Here is a 19,904-nt window from a genome sequence, read left to right on the forward strand (position 1 = left end):
AGTTGGATACCTCTCCTCAGAGCTCCCACTGTCCCATGTTCCTCACCTACCTTACCTCATTGAATGATTGGTGTTTATGTCTCCCTCTAAGTTGGTGTCTCTGGGGATATGACTGGGGCAGACACCCTATGTTTTTGCCACTTCGTTCTCATCTATTCATCCTACTTCTGGCAACGATGCCCCAAACTTCAAAACAAAGTCTACGGGACACTGTTTGAATCCCTGCATCAAACAGTCTCTGGACTTCTCAGTTATATAACCCAGTGCTTTCCCTTCTTTGGCTTAAATTCGTTTGAGCAGGGGGGTTCTGCTACTTGCAGCCTCAAAAGGCCTGATGCAAGATGGTTGTGTTTCCTTCCCTAGACACCTGCTTTCTATGAGACTAACTCATTGATTCACGTCTAGAAGGATGGGAAACTACTGGAAAAGACCTCTACACCACCAGACTCTCAGCAGACAGGGCACAACCTGGATCACCCATCAGATCAGATAACAGAGACCCTGATACAGCCTCTCCCTTTGAGCCCTCAGGGATGGCCACCTTCAACCTATCACCTTATGGGTGGGAAAGGCAAGACCCAGAAAGGTTAAGTGAGTTGCCCCCAAATTGCTCAGTTAACATGCTGTCACCAGTTCTACTTGCCCTCAGAATCCACACACTCTTCCCACTACACCAAAGAAGGCACTAGTAGGTGCTGAGTCACTGAGATGTCCCAAGGAGATAAGGCCCATGGGGCAGGGGTGGGGGTGGGGTGGACAAAAAAGCCAGAGCCAGGGCTAGAGCCAATCACATCTTTATTAGTCTCTGCAGCAGGGCCACTGGAGCCCCTGCCTACAAGGGAACTTCAGCAGGCTACTCTGGCTACTGGGTAGGAATGTTAGCATTTCTGTTAGGACAGGATGGGAAAAGAAATTGGAAGGGAGCCAAATGGAGAGACTGCTGGGCCACCTGACAGGGAGGCACATGTGGGGCTTCCCAGTGGATCAGGCCCGAGAGGTGAACACTGCCATCTCCCCCAGCGTGAAGGAAGAGACAAAGCCTGAGATGGTGACAGCCACAGTTATGGCCAGAGGTCCAAGTTCCTGGGAACCAGGAATGCATTTCCTGATGGAGGCACCATCCTAGGGCTGGAGGTCTCAAACAGAGCTCATCTGTCCCCCAGCAAGGGGACCCCAGGTTCAGTTCAGTTGCTGCCCCAGGCACCCTAACATGGGGAACAGATGTTTTCTGAGCACTGAAGGAACAGGGGACCCAGGAAGGTGGTAGTGGAAAGGATGGGGCTAACTTCAGAGAGTGTTTTGGATTTGAGTATGTGTCAGTATTAACAAAACAGGCAATATATTCATTATAGGCACATTCATGAAACTTCCTTCCGAAAAGCTCATATCTCGCCTTTACCCAGCAAGCTCTTTAGCCTGGAGGGCCATCATGATCTGATCCCAGTCCTCACCCCAGCCTAAATGAACTCTTAATTCCTTGGACATGCCATGATATTCACCACTCTGCACTCTTGCCGACAACCCTACTCCTAGCCCACCTTCTTCTGCTCTTTACCCTCATGTGTCAAATGATGGATAACTCTGCCTTGTCAAGTGTTTGTTTACTTCTGTTTTTCCCACCAACCCTGGAGCAGCTGGAGGAAAGAACCTGACTCCTGTGTCTCCAGCACACGGGAACTTGAAGTCACATGAGCTGTGTTTTCTGTGTCCTGGTATATTTGGGGGAAACATGTCCACGTATGTCTATAACAAAATCCTGGGGTGTCTGGTAGTAGATATAAGGATTTTGACTATGTTTGTGCCTGGGATGATAGCTTCTTCCAGTATAGAGGGTGGGGGAGTGGGATGGATGATCCAAGTCCAGAAGCAGCTAATGGAGAAGAAGGAGCCGAAGTACGGCAGGGCTTAGATAGCGGAGGGCCGGGTCAAGTAAGAACAGGGGTCTGTTGGTCTGTGCACAGGGTCCACGCTCCGAGTCCCAGGGCTCAGAACCAGCAGGGCGACCACATGAGCGAGCCCAGTGCTGCCCCTGTGGCAGCCCCGGCAAGCATGCCCATAGCCAGCGGAGCGCCAGCACTGTAGCAGGGATCCTCCCGCACTACCACGTGTGTCACGCCAGGGCCTGTGGAGAGAGCCGTGAGGGCTGGGGACTTGAGAGCAGAGGGATCTTCGTCCCTCCCCTCCCCTCACGCCCAACCCAGGACAAGGGGCTGAGCCCACTCTCCTCAGTTGGAGAAACTGAGGCCTTGATGCGGGAAGGACTTGCGCTCTCTCCCCAGGGCTTACGAGCTTGAATCTGCCATGGACGTTCTGGGGCTGTGGATCTAGGGTGCAACAGCCAGGAAACTCCCGGGATCTCTAAGAACCTCCAGGCCCCACCAGAGGATGGGCGTTCCCAACCGCCAGCCCTTGGGGCAGGAGGTGGCCGTTCCCGCATTTAGCCACCAGGGGTCGCCACCAGCTCAGAAACGGGTATTGCAGGACAGCCAGTGAAAAGAGGCCGGCCTCCAAAGGAGAGGTCAGCTCTATAGAGCGTGGAGAGCCGCTGGTCCAGGAGTCTCCGGATGGGGAGGGCTCAGTGGAGGGTCCCGCCTGGGAAAATCCGTGGTTACTACAAGAGCGGGGCCTGGCGCTGGACAGGGGCAGAGGGCGGACCAGGCGGGAGACTTACCTGCATAGGGCGGTCCGTAGTAGCTGCGGATGTATGTGGCTTCGTGCGCGTTGGGGGGTACCACCTCATAGTAGTCCTGGTACGGGCTGTAGACACGCACCTGGGGAGCTCCACTGGGTTAGCTGCCCGGGAACTCTCTGGCCCAGGTTTGGTCTCCTACCCAACACACCCAGCTTAGGTCCTTCTGGGCCCACAAAACCACTTCCCCAAGTTTAGAAATGGTTCCCCAGGAACCAGCAAGCTCCTGGAAAAAGGCCCTGCCTCCCCGCATGGTCCATGGTCCTTGTCCTCTAAAACCTTAGCCCCTACATCCAGCTCCCAGTGATCCCATTTTCCTGCCCTGGCCTCCTAGCTAGCACTCCCCTGATCAAAAATTCTCCATGGCTCCCAACTTCCCTACACAGTCTAGTATTTGCTAGCCGCTCCAACGGTCCCATTTGGAGAAATCCAATGGATTTCTCTATTCTCCTAGTCATGGGGTGGGGCACCTGGCCAAGCCCCAGGCCCAGAAGTAAAAGCAGGTTGGGGAGGAAGGAAAGGAAAGGAAGGGTAGGGATGGAAAGTAAAGTATTATCGAGCATCCATCATGTACCAGGTCCTGAGGGAAGTGTCCATAGTGTGTTACTTCCTCTAGTCGTTACTGCAGACATTATCGTCGCATTACCATGGAGCTGGGGACGGGGGCTCAGAGAATGGTCATTGCTCTGTCTGGGAGGGAGGCATGCAGTCTCCCCATTAGAATTTTATCAACCCCTCAAAGCCTAACTCAAAAGTTACCCACTCCAGGGGCGCCTGGGTGGCTCAGTCCGTTAAGCGTCTGCCTTCGGCTCAGGTCATGATCCCAGGGTCCTGGGATCGAGCCCCACATCAGGCTTCCTGCTCAGCGGGAGCCTGCTTGTCCCTCTCCTCCCCACTTATGCTCTCTCTCCTTATCTCTCTCTCTGTCTTTCTCAAATAAATAAATAATATCTTAAAAAAAAAAAAAAGTCACCCACTCCAGGAAGCCCTTCTGGTTTCAGAAAGAATCCTTTCTTCCTGAGTTCTCTATGGACTCTGCTTGTGCCTTTTGTTCCTGTCTTTCTTCCTGGCCTTTCCTGCCTGCACCCCAAATGTGAGCTACTTATAAGCAAGGACTCTGATTAATTTCTGTTACATGCAAGGCCTAATGAATAGCAAGAACCAATAAATATATGCTGAATTAAATGGAAGCTCCTAATCCAAGCCTCTCATTTTATCCATGGGGGAGCAGACCTGGAGAGGGGGCAAGATCCCCTTCTCTCCTGGCCCCTTCTTCTTAGCTCCCCCCCCCTCAACTTTATATCTCTAACTGGGTGTCACACCTGAATGGTCCAACTCCCTTTAGAAGTCCAGGTGTCTTAAACTCCAGTTCCAAAGTGATGTCATCACCCTTCCATCTCCCAAACTTGCTCTTCTATAAATGCTTTTACTCTAAATGCCACCACCATGCACTCAAACCAAGACATCAGGTTGGCACCCCTTGACTTCACACACTTGTCTTCCACATCACATCAGCTACCAGGCAGGTCTCATGATTTTAACTTCTAAATATGCTCTTCTGTCCATCTTTTTGGCCAGTGTCAAGAGAATAAGCCATTGGTTTTGGCAACTTGGAAGTTGTGGGTGACCTTGAAAAAACATTTTTCAGAGGAGTGGTTGAGGTAAGAATCCAGACCATGAAGAATTGAAGAATGATTGAGAGGTGAAGGATGGAATCAACATGTCATGACATCTCTTTCAAGAAGTTTGGCTGTAGGGGCGCCTGGGTGGCTCAGTCGGTTAAGCATCTGACTTCGGCTCAGGTCATGATCGTGGGGTCCTGGGATTGAACCCCACACCAGGGTCCCCGCTCAGCAGGGAGTCTCCTCGTCTCTCTCCCTCTGCCCACCCCCACTCGTGCTCTCTCTCTCTCAAATGAATAAAATTAAAAAAAAAAAAAAAGAAGTTTGGCTATAAAGGGGAGTTCTTCAAGCACACCTGTGATTTCAAATCTCCATGCCATTTCTCTTTGATGGGGTTGCCTTTCTCCCCATTTTTCATCAAACTACCTAATTTATCTTTCAGACTGAACCCAAGTATCACCCTCCCTGAACCTCAGGTTCTGATGGGGTCCCATCTGGGGCCCTTAGACTCCCCTTACCACAGCACCAATCACTCTACAGTGTCATTGTTCATATCCCTGTGAGTGTGTATCTCTCCCATCAGACTTGGAGACCCCCATCCCATGAAGTGGGGTCTATTCAGGCCTCATTGGAACATGATAGGTGCCTAATGGACTGAATTTATCTCAAGTGAGTCAAATACCAGTGAGTGACCCAGCTCTAAGTCCAACCTCAAGTTAGGGACAATGACCAGTCCCAGGGTAATGCACGAGGCTCAGACAAGCAATGCTCAGTCTCAAGTGACTTCCCTCACTGTGCTCTCCCCTAAAGGTGATCCAATCAGGCTTTCTGGTAAGGGTGGCCAGGAACTGAGCTCCATGCCTCGAAGGGCCTAGAGAGAGCCAAGCACTCAGATCCCCACTTTTATTTGTAGAGAACTTGAGGTCTAGAGCCTGCACCCGCCCAGCAGCTGCACAGTGAGCCAGTGGCCCTGTCGGGCCTGAGAGAGAGTGGAAAACACCACCTCATACCCCTTGCGGCACCTGTTTCTACCCTCTGGTCTGGGAGGCCCAGAGGTAAACTCATGTGGGTCACCTGGCAACAGGGCAGGGGATCCTCCAGAGACCTCATGGATAGAACCTAAGGGCTTGATTCCTGATCCTCTCCCTCTCTGTAAGCCCAGCCCCTTTGCAAGCACAGGGTCACCCAATCAGGAGGTCACATACAAATAGATCCCCTCCCTCAGAAAAGCTGTTGTTACTTGGCTTACAGCTTTTTAAATCCCATTTTTAGGCATCTCCACTTTAAACAAACTTATATCCTCATTTGGGCAAGGGGGAGGTCTCAGAATGCTGGGATAGAAGTCCTAGTCCTGCCACTGATGAATCAAGTGACCTGGTCAAGTTATATCACCTCTCAGAACCTCAGTTTTCACATCTGCAAATGGGAACAGTCTTTCCTACAAATGCCCATTCTAAGGCACAATAAGAATCCAGCTGAGCCACGTCTATGCAACTGGACCTAGGTGGGCCTGGCACTTCTGGGTTCAGTGGTTCTGCACATCAGAATTACCTGAATAAGTTGTTTTTTTTTTTTAAGATTTTATTTATTTATTTGAGAGAGAGTACATGAGAGGGGGGAGGGTCAGAGGGAGAAACAGACTCTGTGCCGAGCACGGAGCCCGATGCGGACCTCGATCCCGGGACTCCAGGATCATGACCTGAGCCGAAGGCAGTTGCTTAACCAACTGAGCCACCCAGGCGCCCTGAATAAGTTTTTTTTTAACCACAGATTTCCAAGGCCATACTCCAGACCTACAGAATTAGAGCATCCAGAGAGAGGTAGGCTCTGAATGTTCGGATTTTTTTTTTTTTTAAGTCCTGATGTGATTCAAAGGCAGAACCACATTGAACACCACGGTGCCAGAAAAGGAGTTCCGAGTTGGCTATAAGAGGACAGGCACTCTAAGACAAGCCTCCCCTGCACCCACCCCATGCCCTGCTGATTACTGGGGACAGAGAGAGGATTCATCCCCCGATTCCTGCTTTTCAGAGATTCTGGGATGGGGAAGGGAGCCAGATATGGACTAAATTATGATACATGGTAGTGATGCCATTAACAGAGAGTTTTCACTCCTCCTTCCTCCCTTTAGTCATTCACTCATTCACTCATTTGGTGAACAAACACTGCCTGAGACCCACTTGTGCCCTAGCTCCATGCACCAGGAATAAGGGATCAAAACAGACTGTCCTTATCACTGAGCATTCATTGAGCACCTGCTGTATACCCAGCATGGTGCCAGGCACCTTAGGGGCAGAGCTGATCAGACCTGGTCGTTACCTTGGAGGAAGTCCCAGGTCTCCTGGGATAATAGAGACCAGGCCTAGTAAGACAGTACTAAGCATTAGTGCAGCAGGCTGTGAGTGGACGTCTGGGAAGTCCTCCCTGAGGAGGGGGCAGCCTTTGAAGTGGCTCTTAGGGGCTAAGCATCAGTTTGTCAGGTGAATAAGGAAACTAAGAGTTTTCGCAACAGAGAGAATGGCATGTGCAAAGCCTGGGAAGAGGGAAGAGGTCTGGTGCAGCTGAGCACAGAGCAAACAGCAGAGCACTGGGAGCACAGGGGAGGAGGGGGATGTGGTAGATGAGACTGGCCCGGGCCAGATCCTGAGGGCCTTGAAAATGGGGCTGTGGGTGGTGTCCTGTGGGTGACAGGGAGCCATGGAATGTTTGTGAGCAGGGAAGGGATGTGACTGGGCCCAGTTTTGGAGGCACAGCCTCGAGGCCAGAACGGAGGCAGGGAGGGCTGAGCCCCACTTACCCAGATCCGCCTTTCAACCTTACAGGGGCTCCACGAGCGGGTCACACACCTGACCTTGGGGCAAACTCGGCGGCTCCTGGGAGGGACGGTGGCTCCAGTTGGGGCCTGCTCAAGCCACAGAAACCCAAGAAGGGGGAGGGAGGAAGGGAGGTGTCAGAGGCCCTCTACATCTGGAGAAACTCAGAGCTTTTGACAGGCCCTACCAGAGCCCTCTGCCAGCTGGGCATGGGAAAGAGTTGTCCTCCTCCTCCTCAGCCCATGGTAATGGAGGGAGGCTCAGAGGGGGTAGTGACTTTGCCAAAGTCACACAGAGAAGGATCAGTAGTGTCCCTCCAGAATTAGCCCACCTTCACGTCTTTTAGGCTGCTGAGACTCCCAGTCTCCAGGGAGACAGAACAGTTCTGATCTGCCCTCCCACCCACCTGCCCCCGGCTGTGTCCCTGGCCCCGTGCTCCCTGGAACAGCCTCCATCCAGAAGGGGGTATAAATCTGCAGGACATGGAGGGACAAAGTGCAGGTCCCTCCTACACAGGCACAGGATGGAGAGAAGCCACACACAGGCATGAACACTCAGAGCCAGGCAGACCCTGGTACAGAGACAGAAGCACAAACACATTCCACTCGAGCAAGCCTGGGGCCAGAGGGGTGGTGTGAAGGGGGGTAGTGGGAGCTGCAGAGAGCACCAGAGCAGGGAGCTGTGGTAAGCAGGGTAGCGGGAAGGTGCGCAGGCAGAGAAGGGGCACGGTAGCTTCATAGAGTCACAGAGCACAGAACGGTCAGCCCTCACCTCCTTCCGCCTCTTTTGGGTGGGACTGATTTGCCCTGCAGGGGGGACGATTTGGAGCTCAGAGTCAAGTTAGCCAAGCCTGCTGACTGCTGCGCCAGCCTCCTCACTCCCAGAGTCTAATCCAACCTCCACCCGGAAGCCTGAGTCTGCTCCCCAAAGTCTGGCCACAGTCCTCCCTGCTTAATGCCCTTTATTGCTCCTCAGAGGTCATCTCTCCCATTTCTTTCCCTCCATGTATTATCATCCCACCGGGCCAGACTCCGGGCCCTTACACACACACACACACACACACACACACACACACACACACATGCACATCTCACTTCTCCACCTTCTGCTCATGCAGTTCTTTCTGCAGATAATGCCCTTCCCTCCCAATCTCACTGGCCTTGGTTCCAGTACAGGTTCTTCCACTGACTTAAGACTATGAGGATTTGGGTAAGTCACTTCCTCTCTGAACGTCAGCTTCCCTATCTGTAAAATGGGACTAAAAGTACCAACCCGACCAAGGCTATGGGAAGATTAAATGATATAAGCAATGGCAGGTACTGAGCATGATGCCCAACCCTCAGCAGGTGCATGCCCAAGAAGGGTTCTAAATGCAAATGTGGTCTTCTGCTGCTTCCCAGCAGACTTTCTCTCTAGATGAGATTGGGCTCCACCATGCCACAGACAGAAGGAGCAAGCACAGAATGTGGAGTCAGGCAGAGGAGCCAAGCTGGGCCACCCTTGAGCTGCGGGCTTTGGGCAGCTCCTCAAACCCACACTTTCATCAATCACTAAGCTCCGTTGACTCTACCTCCTAAATATGTCTTATCCTTATCAGCTCAGTCCAGTCCTCCAGCCAGTCACCAGGACTCTGTCCCAGCCTTCTAACTGGTCTCCTGGCATCTACTCTTAACTCCCTGTTGTCTATTCCCGACCTACCAGCCAGACTATCTTTTTAAAAAAATACAAATCTGGTCTGATCTGTTCATCTCCTCCTGCTGCTTAAAAGCTTTCAATGACCTCCTGGTATTCTTAGCAGAAACCAATGTCAGTAACACAGCCCAAAATGCCTGGCCCTACCAACCCTCCTTCTCCCCTGTTCTCCCTCCCTAAGCTCCAGCTGCCCCAGCCTCCATTCTGTTCTCGAACTTGCTAAAGTCATAACCTTTCTCAGGGTCTTTGCTCATGCAGTTCCTCTGCCTGGAAAGCTGTTCCCTTCACTCCACCCTACCCCTTTCACCCAGTCGATTTCTGTTCATCCTTCAGGTCTCATCTTTAGCCTTGTCTGAACTCCCACTGGGATCAGGCCACCAAGGTGGTCACACATTGAATGCACCCAGCATGTCTCTGTCAAAGCAGTTACCACGACCGCAACAGAATCATGAACGGTGATTAGTTGCTTCACACCCGGCTGCCCGCTAGGCTGGTCCAGGAGGGCAGGGCCTACATCTCGTGACTTAGTTCACCTCTGATCCCTGCCCTTTGGCACGGTGCCCGGCACATAGTAGGAACTCGGTAAATATTTGTTGTGTGGATGAATACAGCTCAATCTTATCATCTGCAGAGAAGGACAATCATCCCCTCCTCAAAGGACTGCTACGGGGAGCCGCCAGAACTACCCGCGACATGCCGGGCATACAATAGGTACTCGATAAAAGGCAGTTCCTTCCCCCCAGCTCACATGCCACCTCCTTCTTCTTCTCTTTCCTCCAAGCACCAATTGTCTGTCTTCTGTCCTTTTCCACTCAGGACTCAGCGCATTGGAGTCCACACAAACCTATTCGCTCACATCTAGGGGAATTAAGAACTCCTGCAGGCGGAGACCGAGTCTGAGTCACCCATGATTCCATGGCAGGAAGGGGTGGGGAGGGGAGAAGGAGAGAATGGGGGCTCACCGGGGTGGAATTCGCCTCCAGCAGTGCCGTCTTCCATGCTCTGCAAAGTGAACCCACCAACCATGAGGAGGGAGGAGGGAGATTAGGCCCCTACATGTAGGCCCCTACTTTCCTCCTCAACCCAGTCTCTTGTAAAGGGGGGAGATTCCCTTGACTCCCTTGGGTAGACAAAGGTGGCCCCCCCTCACCCCAGTCACATGGACAGAGCCCTCACTTGAGCTAGAGCCTCTTAATTCACTCTTAGCCCACAGTCTTCCCCTCTTCCAGTTTCCCTGTCTAGACGATAGACAGCTGGGCTTGGGTGGTCTCCTCGGGGCCTTCAGATTCTGGCATGCCTGGGCTGGTTCTCTCGCTGCAGCTCACCTCCACACCCCAAACCTACCAACACAGTCCCCCAACACTCTGACCCAGAGCCCGTGAAGGCCCAGTGGACACCGGACAATCGGGCCTTTGTTGGTTGCCATGGCACCTGGCTGGGGTGGACAAGGCGGCTCTGTGCTTTGTCTGCCCAGAGCTCAGCGTCCCCCACTCCCACACACCCCGTCTCTTTCACTCTCTTACAATGCAAAGGCCGACTGAACCTCGGCCAGAGGGTAGGAAGGGAAAGAATGTGAGGAAGCAGGCACACTCAGTCTCGCAGTGTGGATCTGCATCCGACATTCGGTGTCCCCGCAACAATAGTGGGCTGCCATTGTTAGGCAGGTCAGGGTCTGTGCCTCAGATTGAAGGCCACCTGCCAGAGCATCTTCTCAGAACATAGTGGGAAAGAGGGTCCTTTATGGATGTCACAGAGCTGTCTCTTCCTTTGTATCACCCCCAGGTGAGGGCTCATCTCTGAGCCGGCTAAATACATGACTCTGTAGGATCAGGGACCACACACCTGAGGCCGGTGTGCACACTCCTCTCCCAACAGTCCCGAGTTCCATCACATGCTGTGTGAGGACTTTCTTGGGTACCCTACCAGTCACCATCAGCCATTCAAATCCACTCCGCCCAGCCTCCACCCTGATGACTAATCTTTGTCCACCCCCCACCTTTGGGAATCAGAAGGCCCAGCGAAGAGGAAGCATCTGGTTACATTCTCCAAGAGTCCACCCTATCCTCTCCTGGAGGACTCACATGGCATCATCCTTGGTCTCTGCACACAAGTGCAGGCGGGAGCCCTCCCGTAGGTTCACGGTCAGCAGGCCATCTCGGCTCCGGCCCTCTGGGGGCTGCACGTCTAAAGGCAAACACACATATATGGGGTTTCCACGAAGCACAGGCCCAGGTCCCCCAGTAAACCAGAAACCAGAATAGGAACCGACCTTAGGACCTCCTTCTTGGCCATTGCCAACCTCCTCTGATCCCACACAATTTCTTTGGGGATTCTGCTTTACTCTTTAGAGCCTTCCAACCTTTCCACATTGCCCATTGCCCTAGTTAGAAACATCTGTCAATTACCCTGTTATAACTGTGGCCTGAGTCTTGGCTGAGGAGATTGGCTGTGTGACTCTGGGCCAGTTACTGAACTTCTCTGATCCTCCTTATTTCTTTTCATCTTTATCCCCTTCCTGGCACCTGGAGGGCAGGAACTGTGTCGGACTCACCTCTGTGATCCCAGCATAGGACCCGGGCCCAGCACAAGGGAGGAACTCAATAAGGAACTCATTTCTTAATTCACACCCACATGAGCTGGAGTTGATAGAGGCCCAGAAGCAATGGCTGTGGCAGCCCTCTGAAGCTGCAAAGAGCCTGATGCAGGTGTTCCCAAACAGACACAGTGGGAGGGCCATGGCCATAGTCACAATGCCAGAGGGAAAATGGCTTCTCACCGTGGCACTCTTGGCCAATCTTTATGTCGCGGATGTTGAACTGGATGAGCACACGATCTTCCTCATCCTGCGCCGTCTCGTCATGGTAGTAGCCCAGGGTCCCATCCAACCACAGGGCGAACCAGTTCCGCTTCCAGCGGCGAAGGATGGAGCCTGTGCAATATTCCACCTTTGCTATGCAGGCTGGCAGCAGAGCCTGCTAGGGGGCGGCGGGGGGGTGCAGGAGCCCCAGACAGGCTCCCAGAATCCCTTATCCCCAACCCCCAGTGTTGTGACCACCCCTTCCTTATCTAACTACCTCCTGAAATAATGGCAGGGCCTCTTTCTGTCTTGCTCACCCAGTGCCTCCCATTGGGCCTAACACATAACAGAGATCCCATAACTGTGTTGAATGGTAAATGAATAACCAGATTCCTTCCTTGGGGGCTTCCAAGGCCAAGCCCCAGGTTTCTTCAAGGACAAAGACCTCTCCCTACACCGAACCTCCCTCCATCTTACCTCTTATCTCTGACTTGCGTGACAGTCTTTTGTGTAGCTACCAGACTGGGGGGCCCACAGCTCCCTATACTGGACCTGGCACCCAGCAGGACCTGGGCTCGGTGGTTGCTGAACCGAATGAACTGAGTGTGGTCATGGGTCGTTGGGGAGCTCCTAACCCAAGATAGCTCTTGTTCAGATCACGATTCGGGCCAGAGGTGGGTCTGAAAGCCTGAGCCCTACCTTCAGACATTTTACAATTGAAAATTTTAACACAAAGGGCAAAGACATAAGGCAGCTTCTTAGGGCTTTACAGATTCCAAAGCACAGAGGTGTTTTCATTTTATTCTAAGCCTTGTTCTGTGGTCAGCGCTGGGCTAGGGTGCTGTGGATACGCAGGGCATCAAACCTGGCCCCTGCTCTTGAGCAGCTCAGTCTGGAGTCAGTATGGGGTGTGGTAAGACCCATAGGTAAAGGCAGTTCTGTTGTAGGGGGTCAGTGCTATCACGGAGGTATGTATGAAGCGTTGGAAACAGCGTGGGGCGCTCCAACCCAGCTTGGTGCTACCGCAGAGGCTGGAGCGGGGGTTAGGGGAGAAGTCAGAGAAGGCTCGTCACAGAAGGGGACATTTACCAGGCAGTCAGGAACAGGGAGGACATTCCCAGCAGCAGGAAGAGCATGGACAAAGGAGGAGAGGGGGAAAGAGGGTCTTGTTTCTTGGGAGAGTGGTTCACTGGGGCACATCCGACAAGCCACTTCCCTCCCCCCTGTCCCTGGACAAGGTACAGACAGACAAGGATTTGGCCCAGGGTCACTCACTCTGTCTCCACAGCCAGCCGCCCTTCACCAGGGCCATTTTCTCAAAAGGACTTTCCAGGGTGGGGTCAGGCGGAACCTGTGAGAGGAGCCACAGGACACACAGGCCTCATCAGCAGCTCCCAGAGAGAAGCCCCAGCCCGGTCCTCGCTGGTCCTCCCTGGGGGAGCCACCGAGGAAACGTTTATGGGAGTGTTCGCAAACAAACAAGGGCAAGCCTGCTTGTCTCGTCTCCTTCCCTGCTCCAGCAGGATAATGGGAGCACTGTTCTTGTGGGGTTAACAGGGCAGCCACCCATTGTGCGAGGGTGGGAGTGGGGGTCGGGAACCTGGGTTCCAACCTCAGCTCCATAACCTTGACCTTGTCCCTTCTGCCTGGCTTCCATTTCTAGATCCGTGAAAGTGTGTCTATGAGACCGGTAGAGGCTGGGGTGAGGAACGCTTACAGTGTTGGAAACCCTGGAATTTCGAAATGCTGGCAGCACAGAATATTAAAATCATGGCAATGAATGAGGGACTTTCATGATAAGAAAAGCCTCCCTCCCATTTGCACCTCTCCTGAAGCATTTACAAAGTATGGAAAATGATAGTTCAAAAGCAGCTCTGATTGCCTGAGCATTATGTGCCAGGCACGCTTCTTGGTGTTGGCATCTACTATCTTGGTGAAGCCTCACAAAAATCCTTGTATTACCAGAAAACAGGCATGGTGAGAAGGTCAATCACTCATGCAGATCCCCCTGATTAGTAAGCAGGGGAGGCAGCCTTCACACCCAGCAGTCCCAGTTTCTAACCATTACAGCAGTAGGAGCTTTAAAAACTCTCGATCCCAGGTCATACGCCATACCAATGAGATCAGAAGGTCTGGGGCTGGGAGGCGAGGACTGGTAGTCTCTAAAGATCCCAGGTGATTCTAATGCGCAGCAAAATTCGGAAATCGCTGCACATCCTATGCTACTTCACCTTGTCCCCACTGTAACTCCATTAGACGGGTAGAATCTTTCCTCCTATTTTACAGATGGACAAACTGAGGGACAGCAAATGACTTGTCCATGTATGTGAAGGAGCTTGGACTGGAATCCAGGTTCCCTCTGTTCCTGAGGACGACTTACTTGCGAGCAGGTGCCTCTGCCCCTCCCCCACCCGCTCACACCTGTTGCTGCGAAGCAATGGCTGGCACACCTGAGTGGAAGGCCCGACTTTGTCCCTGCTTCTCCTGCGGCTCCCTCCCTTCTCCAAGCCCTAACACTGGCCAGACTAGAGGGTCAGTTGCAAACTCCCTCTCCAGCCTCCCCTGCATGCACCCACCTGTCCACACCTCTTGCGGAGGCTGCTGCCCAAACGGCCGCTACTTGCTGCTGCGGCTGCTCCCCAAGCTGCTGCGCCTGCGCTTTGTGTGCCCCAGAACGCCTGGGGCATTTCAATCCCCAGGCTACCCCTGGGCCCCGCCCTTTGGCCCCGCCCCACCTCCAGGGAGGGGATGGGCGGGGAGAGATGCGCGCCCACGAGGCTGCTGGGACTTGTAGTCTGCAGCCCTAGAGCTGGGCTCTACGAGGCCTCTCCTGGGCGCTAACCCTGAGCGGACCGGGAGCACAGGTGAGAAGCTGCACCTGTAGTTTTATTTTGCCAAGACATTTGTGCTCTCATTTATTATGAAATTCATTTCCTAAGAATCATTAATTCACTCTCTAAAAGAAGTAAGGTTGCAAGGAGGAGCCAGGCTCCTAGTTTTGTCATGTTTTTTCAATACTCAGTTTGTGCCTGGCACTCTACTGGGTGCTAGTGGAGGGCACAAAGGAGCATCTGACAAGGCCTTTCCTCCTTCCTTCCCCAGCTTCCAGTCTGGTGGGGGAGATTAAATGTAAACACAATTAGAGCGCAGCGTATGATTTAACGGTGGGAGAGAAGAGTCTCACTTTGCCCAAGAGGTTCAGGAAGGCCGCCCGAGGAAGCTAAAAAGGGTTCTTGTGGGTTGAGTAGGAGTTTCCCAGGGGAGAGCTAATAGAATCAAATGAGCACTGATTAGGAAGTTCAAAAGTGTGCCCAGTATTTCAGTGTGTTTGGAAAATAGAATGCCGGGGAGGGGGGGAGGGCATGGGGAGTGGCAGGGGATGAAGCTGCAGGGTTTGCAAGGACGTAACATGAAGCCTTGGATGACAGGCTCAAGACTTGCTTGCCTCTTATGACATAGTGGCTGGAGCCTGGGGAGCAGGGGTTTCAAGAGTTAGGTGGTCTGATTTGTGGGGTGAAAAGATCTCTTTAGGGCATAGTCCAAAATGATTGAAGGAGGCCTGACTGGAAAAAGAACACCGTTTCTGCATCTACCACCTGGGTCTGCCCCTCCAGGATCACTTCCTTGAATAGCTCAAATCCATCTGCCTCCCCCACCCCCAACCCCGGCAGCTAAGGGCAGACCCAGGATGTCATTCAGAGAAGAGGGACTGTCGGGGGCCTGAAGGGCTCTTGGACACAAACCCTATTTGAGAGGGGCACCCACCCTGCCTTGGGCCCTTCTTCCTGTCCCAGAGACCTGTTCCTTACCGGGGCTGCAGGACTCATGGTTCCTGGCCGGCCAGGGTAGCATTTCCCAGAAGGCTCCTGCATTTCCCTGAGCGCCTTAAGAGATAAGGGGATCAGGAAGATGCTACCAAGTGGGAGCCGGAAGGGGGAGGCAAAGAGGAGGCAAACAGATTCCAGAGAAAATCGTCCTCTCTCTCCCGGCACTCCCCAACCTTCCGGACTTATCTCTACCTCCGACCCCGTCATTCAGTTCAGTGGATAACAAATCATCCGTGACTCAGCCGTGGTCTTGGCCTCGTATCTTTTAAGATTCCTGGAGCGGAGGGGCAGGGCTAATCCTCCTCCCTCGGTTGCAGCGGGGCTAAATCTGCCTTCTCCCGCCTGGCTGACAGTCCTGGCAGCACAGCCTGGCTCTTTAAGCTTCCCTCTAGCTTCGGAGTTTCTCTAATCCTGACCCTGAGTCACCCTGGGGCTTCGCCTCTTCGTGCAGTGCGTGCCTTGCTGGGGGATTCGCCATGGCCAATCCTATTAGCCGCTGAGCTCACAGTCTCTCTGCAGCCCCAGGAACCAGCTCTCCCAAACCACGCTGTTTCTGACCTTTGCCTTTCTGTCCCTGGAATGTCCCACGCTTGCCTTCTGGCTGAAATTTGAGCCTCATAGTGCAAGGGAGGAAGGGAGGGAAGACAGAAAGACGGTAAGGAGGGGAAGGAAGAGAAGGAAGGAGAGGAAGAAAGGACGGAAAGAAGGAAGGAAGGAAGAAGGGAGGGAAGGGAGGTAGAAGGGAGGCAAAGAGGGGAAGGAGAAGGAGGAAGTGTGGAAGGATAGAAGGATGGAAGGAAGGAAGGAAGGAAGGGAGCTGGCCTCAGGAAATCTGGACCTGGATCCTGCCCCTCTCCCCAGCTCTCCCTGCTCCCCTCTGAAGGACTTTTGGTGTCCATAGAGGAACGGGGGAACAGTGCAGACAGGTTCTAGATGACATTCTCTGGATTTAGTAACTAGATGAAAAAGGGAAGATTCTCCAGCAGCAGTGTGGAATTCAGAGGGAGGACTCCCCCACCAAACTCCCAAAGAGGGGGTGCTATGTCAAGAAAAAAGGGAATGGTACATGGTAAACTAAAACCACAGATCCCATTGCAGAATCTAAATGCAGCCCCATCTGGCTTGTATCTCTAAAATATGGGTCCATGACCCTCTTTGAGACACTGATAAGAGGTATAGACTCTGCCCAGGGAAAAAATGCACACACATTATCACATTTTGCGTAAAATTCCTGGGAGTTCGTAGACCTTGAAGCCATGACGATTACTGCTGAGATTATTTTTTAATTCCCAGAGCTGTGTAGACCATTGGAAAGAGTGTAGGTTGACAGGTGAGAGACTCTGAAAGCATAGCAGGAATCCCAGCTCCCAAAGTCTTGGCTTTGAGAGGTGGTTTGTTTAATCAACTAAAATGTATTGAGACCAACAAGCTAACAAGTAACTCAGGTTTCTCCTGTAACTAGTGCATAGAACCATTGGCAGAGGGAAAAAAAGTATTTTGCTATTTCAAATGTCTCTAGTGGATGAACAGCTCATACAATATATTGTTTAGAGAATAGCAGACTGGCTCATCAAATTAAAATTTGCTACTTATATTTTCTAGAGTATAATATAATGAGAATAACATGCTATCTCTAGTTTAAAATTCTAAAATTTATATTAAGGTGCAATTTGAGCAAAAGTAAAAACCAGTTATGTAAAAGGTTTTTTAATAATAATTTAGTGACATACATACCATAAAATACAGTATTTTAATTTATTTTTAAATATTTATTTATTTATTTGAAAGAGAATGAGTGGGAGGGGCAGAGGGAAAGGGAGAGAGAAACTCAAGCAGACTCAGTGCTGAGTGGGAGCCAATGCCAAACTTGATCCCACGACCCTGAGATCATGACCTGAGCTGAAACCAAGAGTCCAATGCTTAATGGACTGCACCACCCAGGCACGCCTCAGTCTTTTAAAGTGTACAATTCAGTGTTCTAATATATTCAGAGTTGTGCAACCATTACCACTATCTAATTTCAGGACATTTTCATCCCCCAAAGAGAAACTCTATACCCTTTAGCAGTCACTCTCAAACCCCTTTCCCCCCAACTTCTGGCAACAACCACTATCTACCTGGTCTCTATGGATTTGTTTATTCTGGACATTTCATATAAACGGAGTCATGCAATATGTGGCCTTTTGTTAACGGGCTTCTTTCACTTAACATGATGTTTTCAAGTTTCATCCATGTTATAGCATGAATCAGTTCTTCATTCCCTTTCATTGACAAATAATATTCCATTGTATGGATATACCATATTTTATTTATCCATCAGTTGATGGACATTTGGGTAGTTTCCACTTTTTAGCTATTATAAATAGTGCTGCTAAGAACATTGTGAGAATTTTTGTGTGGATATATGTTTTTATTTCTTTTGGGTGTGATATTGCTGGGTCATATGGTAACTCTATGTTTAACATTTTGTGGAACTGTCAAACTATTTTCCAAAGTGGCTGCACTATTTTATAATCCCATCAGCAGCCTGTGAGAGTTCCAATTTTTCTGCATCCTCACCAATGTTGTTATTGTCCATTTTTTTTATTATAGCTGTCCTAAGTAGGTGAAAAGTGTTATCTTGTGGTTTTGACGTGCATTTCCTTAATGGCCAAGGATGTTGAAAATCTTTTCATGTGCTTATTAGCCATTTGTACATCTTCTTTGAAGACACGTTGATTCTAACCTTTTGTCCACTTTTAACTGGATTATTTGTTTTTTATTGTTGGGTTGTAAAAAGTTGTTTAAACTAAAAAAAAATGTAGATAATTCAAAAATAATTTTGAAGAAAAATTAAGTGAAATGGTGTAAGGTCCTTCGTGTTTCAGGAGTTTGAGTAGAAGGGTTATGTGGAGGCTCAATGAGCCCAGAAGGTGACATACTTCCATTTCTTGGATGGGAGTGTCCAGAGAAAAACCCAGCCCTTGAGTGAGGATAAGGAGCACAACAACTTTTTGGTGGAAAGCCACCTGGGGAGGAGGAGGGGGGTTCATCCAGTCTTTGTGGAACAGAGGGGTTAGTTTTATGTGTCAACCTGGCTAGGCTATAGTACCCAGTTATTCAATCAAACACTAATCTAGGTGTTGCTGTGAGGTGTTTTGTGGATGTGGTTAACCTCTATAATCAGTTGACTTTAAGTAAAGGAGATTATCCTCAATGATCATCCAATTAATTGAAGGGCCTTAAGAGAAACACCTAGGTTTTCTTGAGGAAGAAGACTGCAATCATAGTCAGTCTATGTATTATAGCTCAAGCCCCTGCCTGAGAGTTTTCAGCCTGCATGCCTGCCTTACACATTTCAGACTTGCCAGAACTCAAAGTCATAGAAGCCAATTCCTTGAGATAACTCTTTATATATGTATGCATAGGTAGGCTACTGGTTGTGTTTCTCTGCAGAACTCTCACTGATACAGGGAGGAAGTTCATGTCTTCTTGTCCTGAACTTCCCATTTGAATCTATTGGAAACACCAGATTTGTCTGACAGGAAGGGGCACCAAGACCCTTCCATCTCAGAAGACACAGCACCCCACGCCCAGAGAAACTGCTCCCTGAAAACTGCTCCAACTGGATCATCATCTAGAAGCTCAAGTTTAATTATTGCTTCCACTGTTCTTTGTCTCATGCTTGCAATCTCTTGTCTTGAGATAAAAAGGTTTCTTTCAGCCTCCTGTGCTCTTGTCCAATGATCATGACCTTTTAGTTCAAGGGAAGTAATTGGGTTTTGAGAAGGATAAATGATGCTTTCCAGCTTTTCTTCAAGGTCTTTGACTTGCACTCTGAAGGTCTTCAGCGCTTCATTTGCATGCTCATCTTGTCATTTGCTTTAGGACTTTCCTTCTCTTGCTCCAAGTAATGATCTTCCTGGACTGATAATTTCTCAAGAGACTCCATTTCTTTCTCTTGACAGGTTCAGTCACTTCATTTCCTCTCCCCTGAAGATTTTGATCTGCACTTTTTCAGTGGAGGTTTGCTCAGCCTGAAGAATTTTTTTTTTTAAGATTTATTTATTTATTTTAGAGAGAGAGCAGGGAAGAGGCAGAGGGAGAGGGAGAGAATCTCAAGCAGATGTCCCGCTAAGCCCGACGCTCAATCCCATGACCTTGAGATCATGACCCAAGCCAAGATCAAGAGTTGGATGCTCAACCGACTGAGCCACCCAGGCGCCCCTCATCCTGAAGACTTTTAAGATGATCTGTCATGTTGGCTTTTCTGTTCCCTTCTTCAGCAATGTTGATGTGGAATTAATGTCTCTCTCCATCTTGTATGTTTAAATGCACACTCGACTTTTCAACATCAGTCAGTATCCTCCTGGCTCCTCTTGTCTGGTCATAAATACTGTTTCCACCTCCTGATTCCAACCTATTACCCATGTTCCTTTCTCCAAGGTGAGCTATCAGGTCTTTCATCTTTAGCTAACATTCCTC

At 50.7% G+C, this 19,904-nt stretch overlaps 1 protein-coding gene across 5 annotated transcripts; it reads right to left on the reverse strand.

The window, feature by feature from the left end:
- Positions 1-1,466: 1,466 nt before the first annotated feature.
- On the reverse strand, positions 1,467-15,733 carry PLEKHB1 (pleckstrin homology domain containing B1). 5 transcript variants are annotated; one of them, XM_045894405.2, is made up of 8 exons: positions 15,423-15,732; positions 12,889-12,964; positions 11,593-11,745; positions 10,898-11,000; positions 9,779-9,818; positions 7,109-7,213; positions 2,672-2,771; positions 1,467-2,122 (listed from the first exon to the last, which is right to left on the reverse strand). In XM_045894405.2, the coding sequence occupies exons 1-8, from the start codon at positions 15,645-15,647 to the stop codon at positions 1,986-1,988; spliced, it is 939 nt and encodes a 312-aa protein (XP_045750361.2). In that variant the 5' UTR covers positions 15,648-15,732; the 3' UTR covers positions 1,467-1,985. The 5 variants fall into 5 exon arrangements, with proteins under 5 accessions (XP_045750361.2, XP_045750357.1, XP_045750358.2 ...); XM_045894401.3 differs by lacking the exon at positions 7,109-7,213 and having other exon boundaries at positions 15,423-15,569; XM_045894402.3 differs by lacking the exons at positions 7,109-7,213; positions 15,423-15,732 and adding an exon at positions 14,190-14,312.
- Positions 15,734-19,904: the final 4,171 nt, after the last annotated feature.

This window comes from Mirounga angustirostris, unplaced genomic scaffold, assembly GCF_029215605.1.
Source record: "Mirounga angustirostris isolate CCGP_5_RB_7025 unplaced genomic scaffold, mMirAng1.0.hap1 SCAF_13, whole genome shotgun sequence".
NCBI classification, from domain to species: domain Eukaryota; kingdom Metazoa; phylum Chordata; class Mammalia; order Carnivora; family Phocidae; genus Mirounga; species Mirounga angustirostris.

Coding starts and splice junctions, on each gene's coding strand:
- PLEKHB1 (XM_045894405.2), bottom strand. CDS start 15,647: ATGACGGGGTCGGAGGTAGAGATAAGTCCGGAAGGTTGGGGAGTGCCG. Junction 11,746..12,888: donor CGGCTGGCTGTGGAGACAGA/GTGAGTGACCCT, acceptor AATATTGCACAG/GCTCCATCCTTCGCCGCTGG. Junction 7,214..9,778: donor TGGAGGCGAATTCCACCCCG/GTGAGCCCCCAT, acceptor TGGCTTGAGCAG/GCCCCAACTGGAGCCACCGT.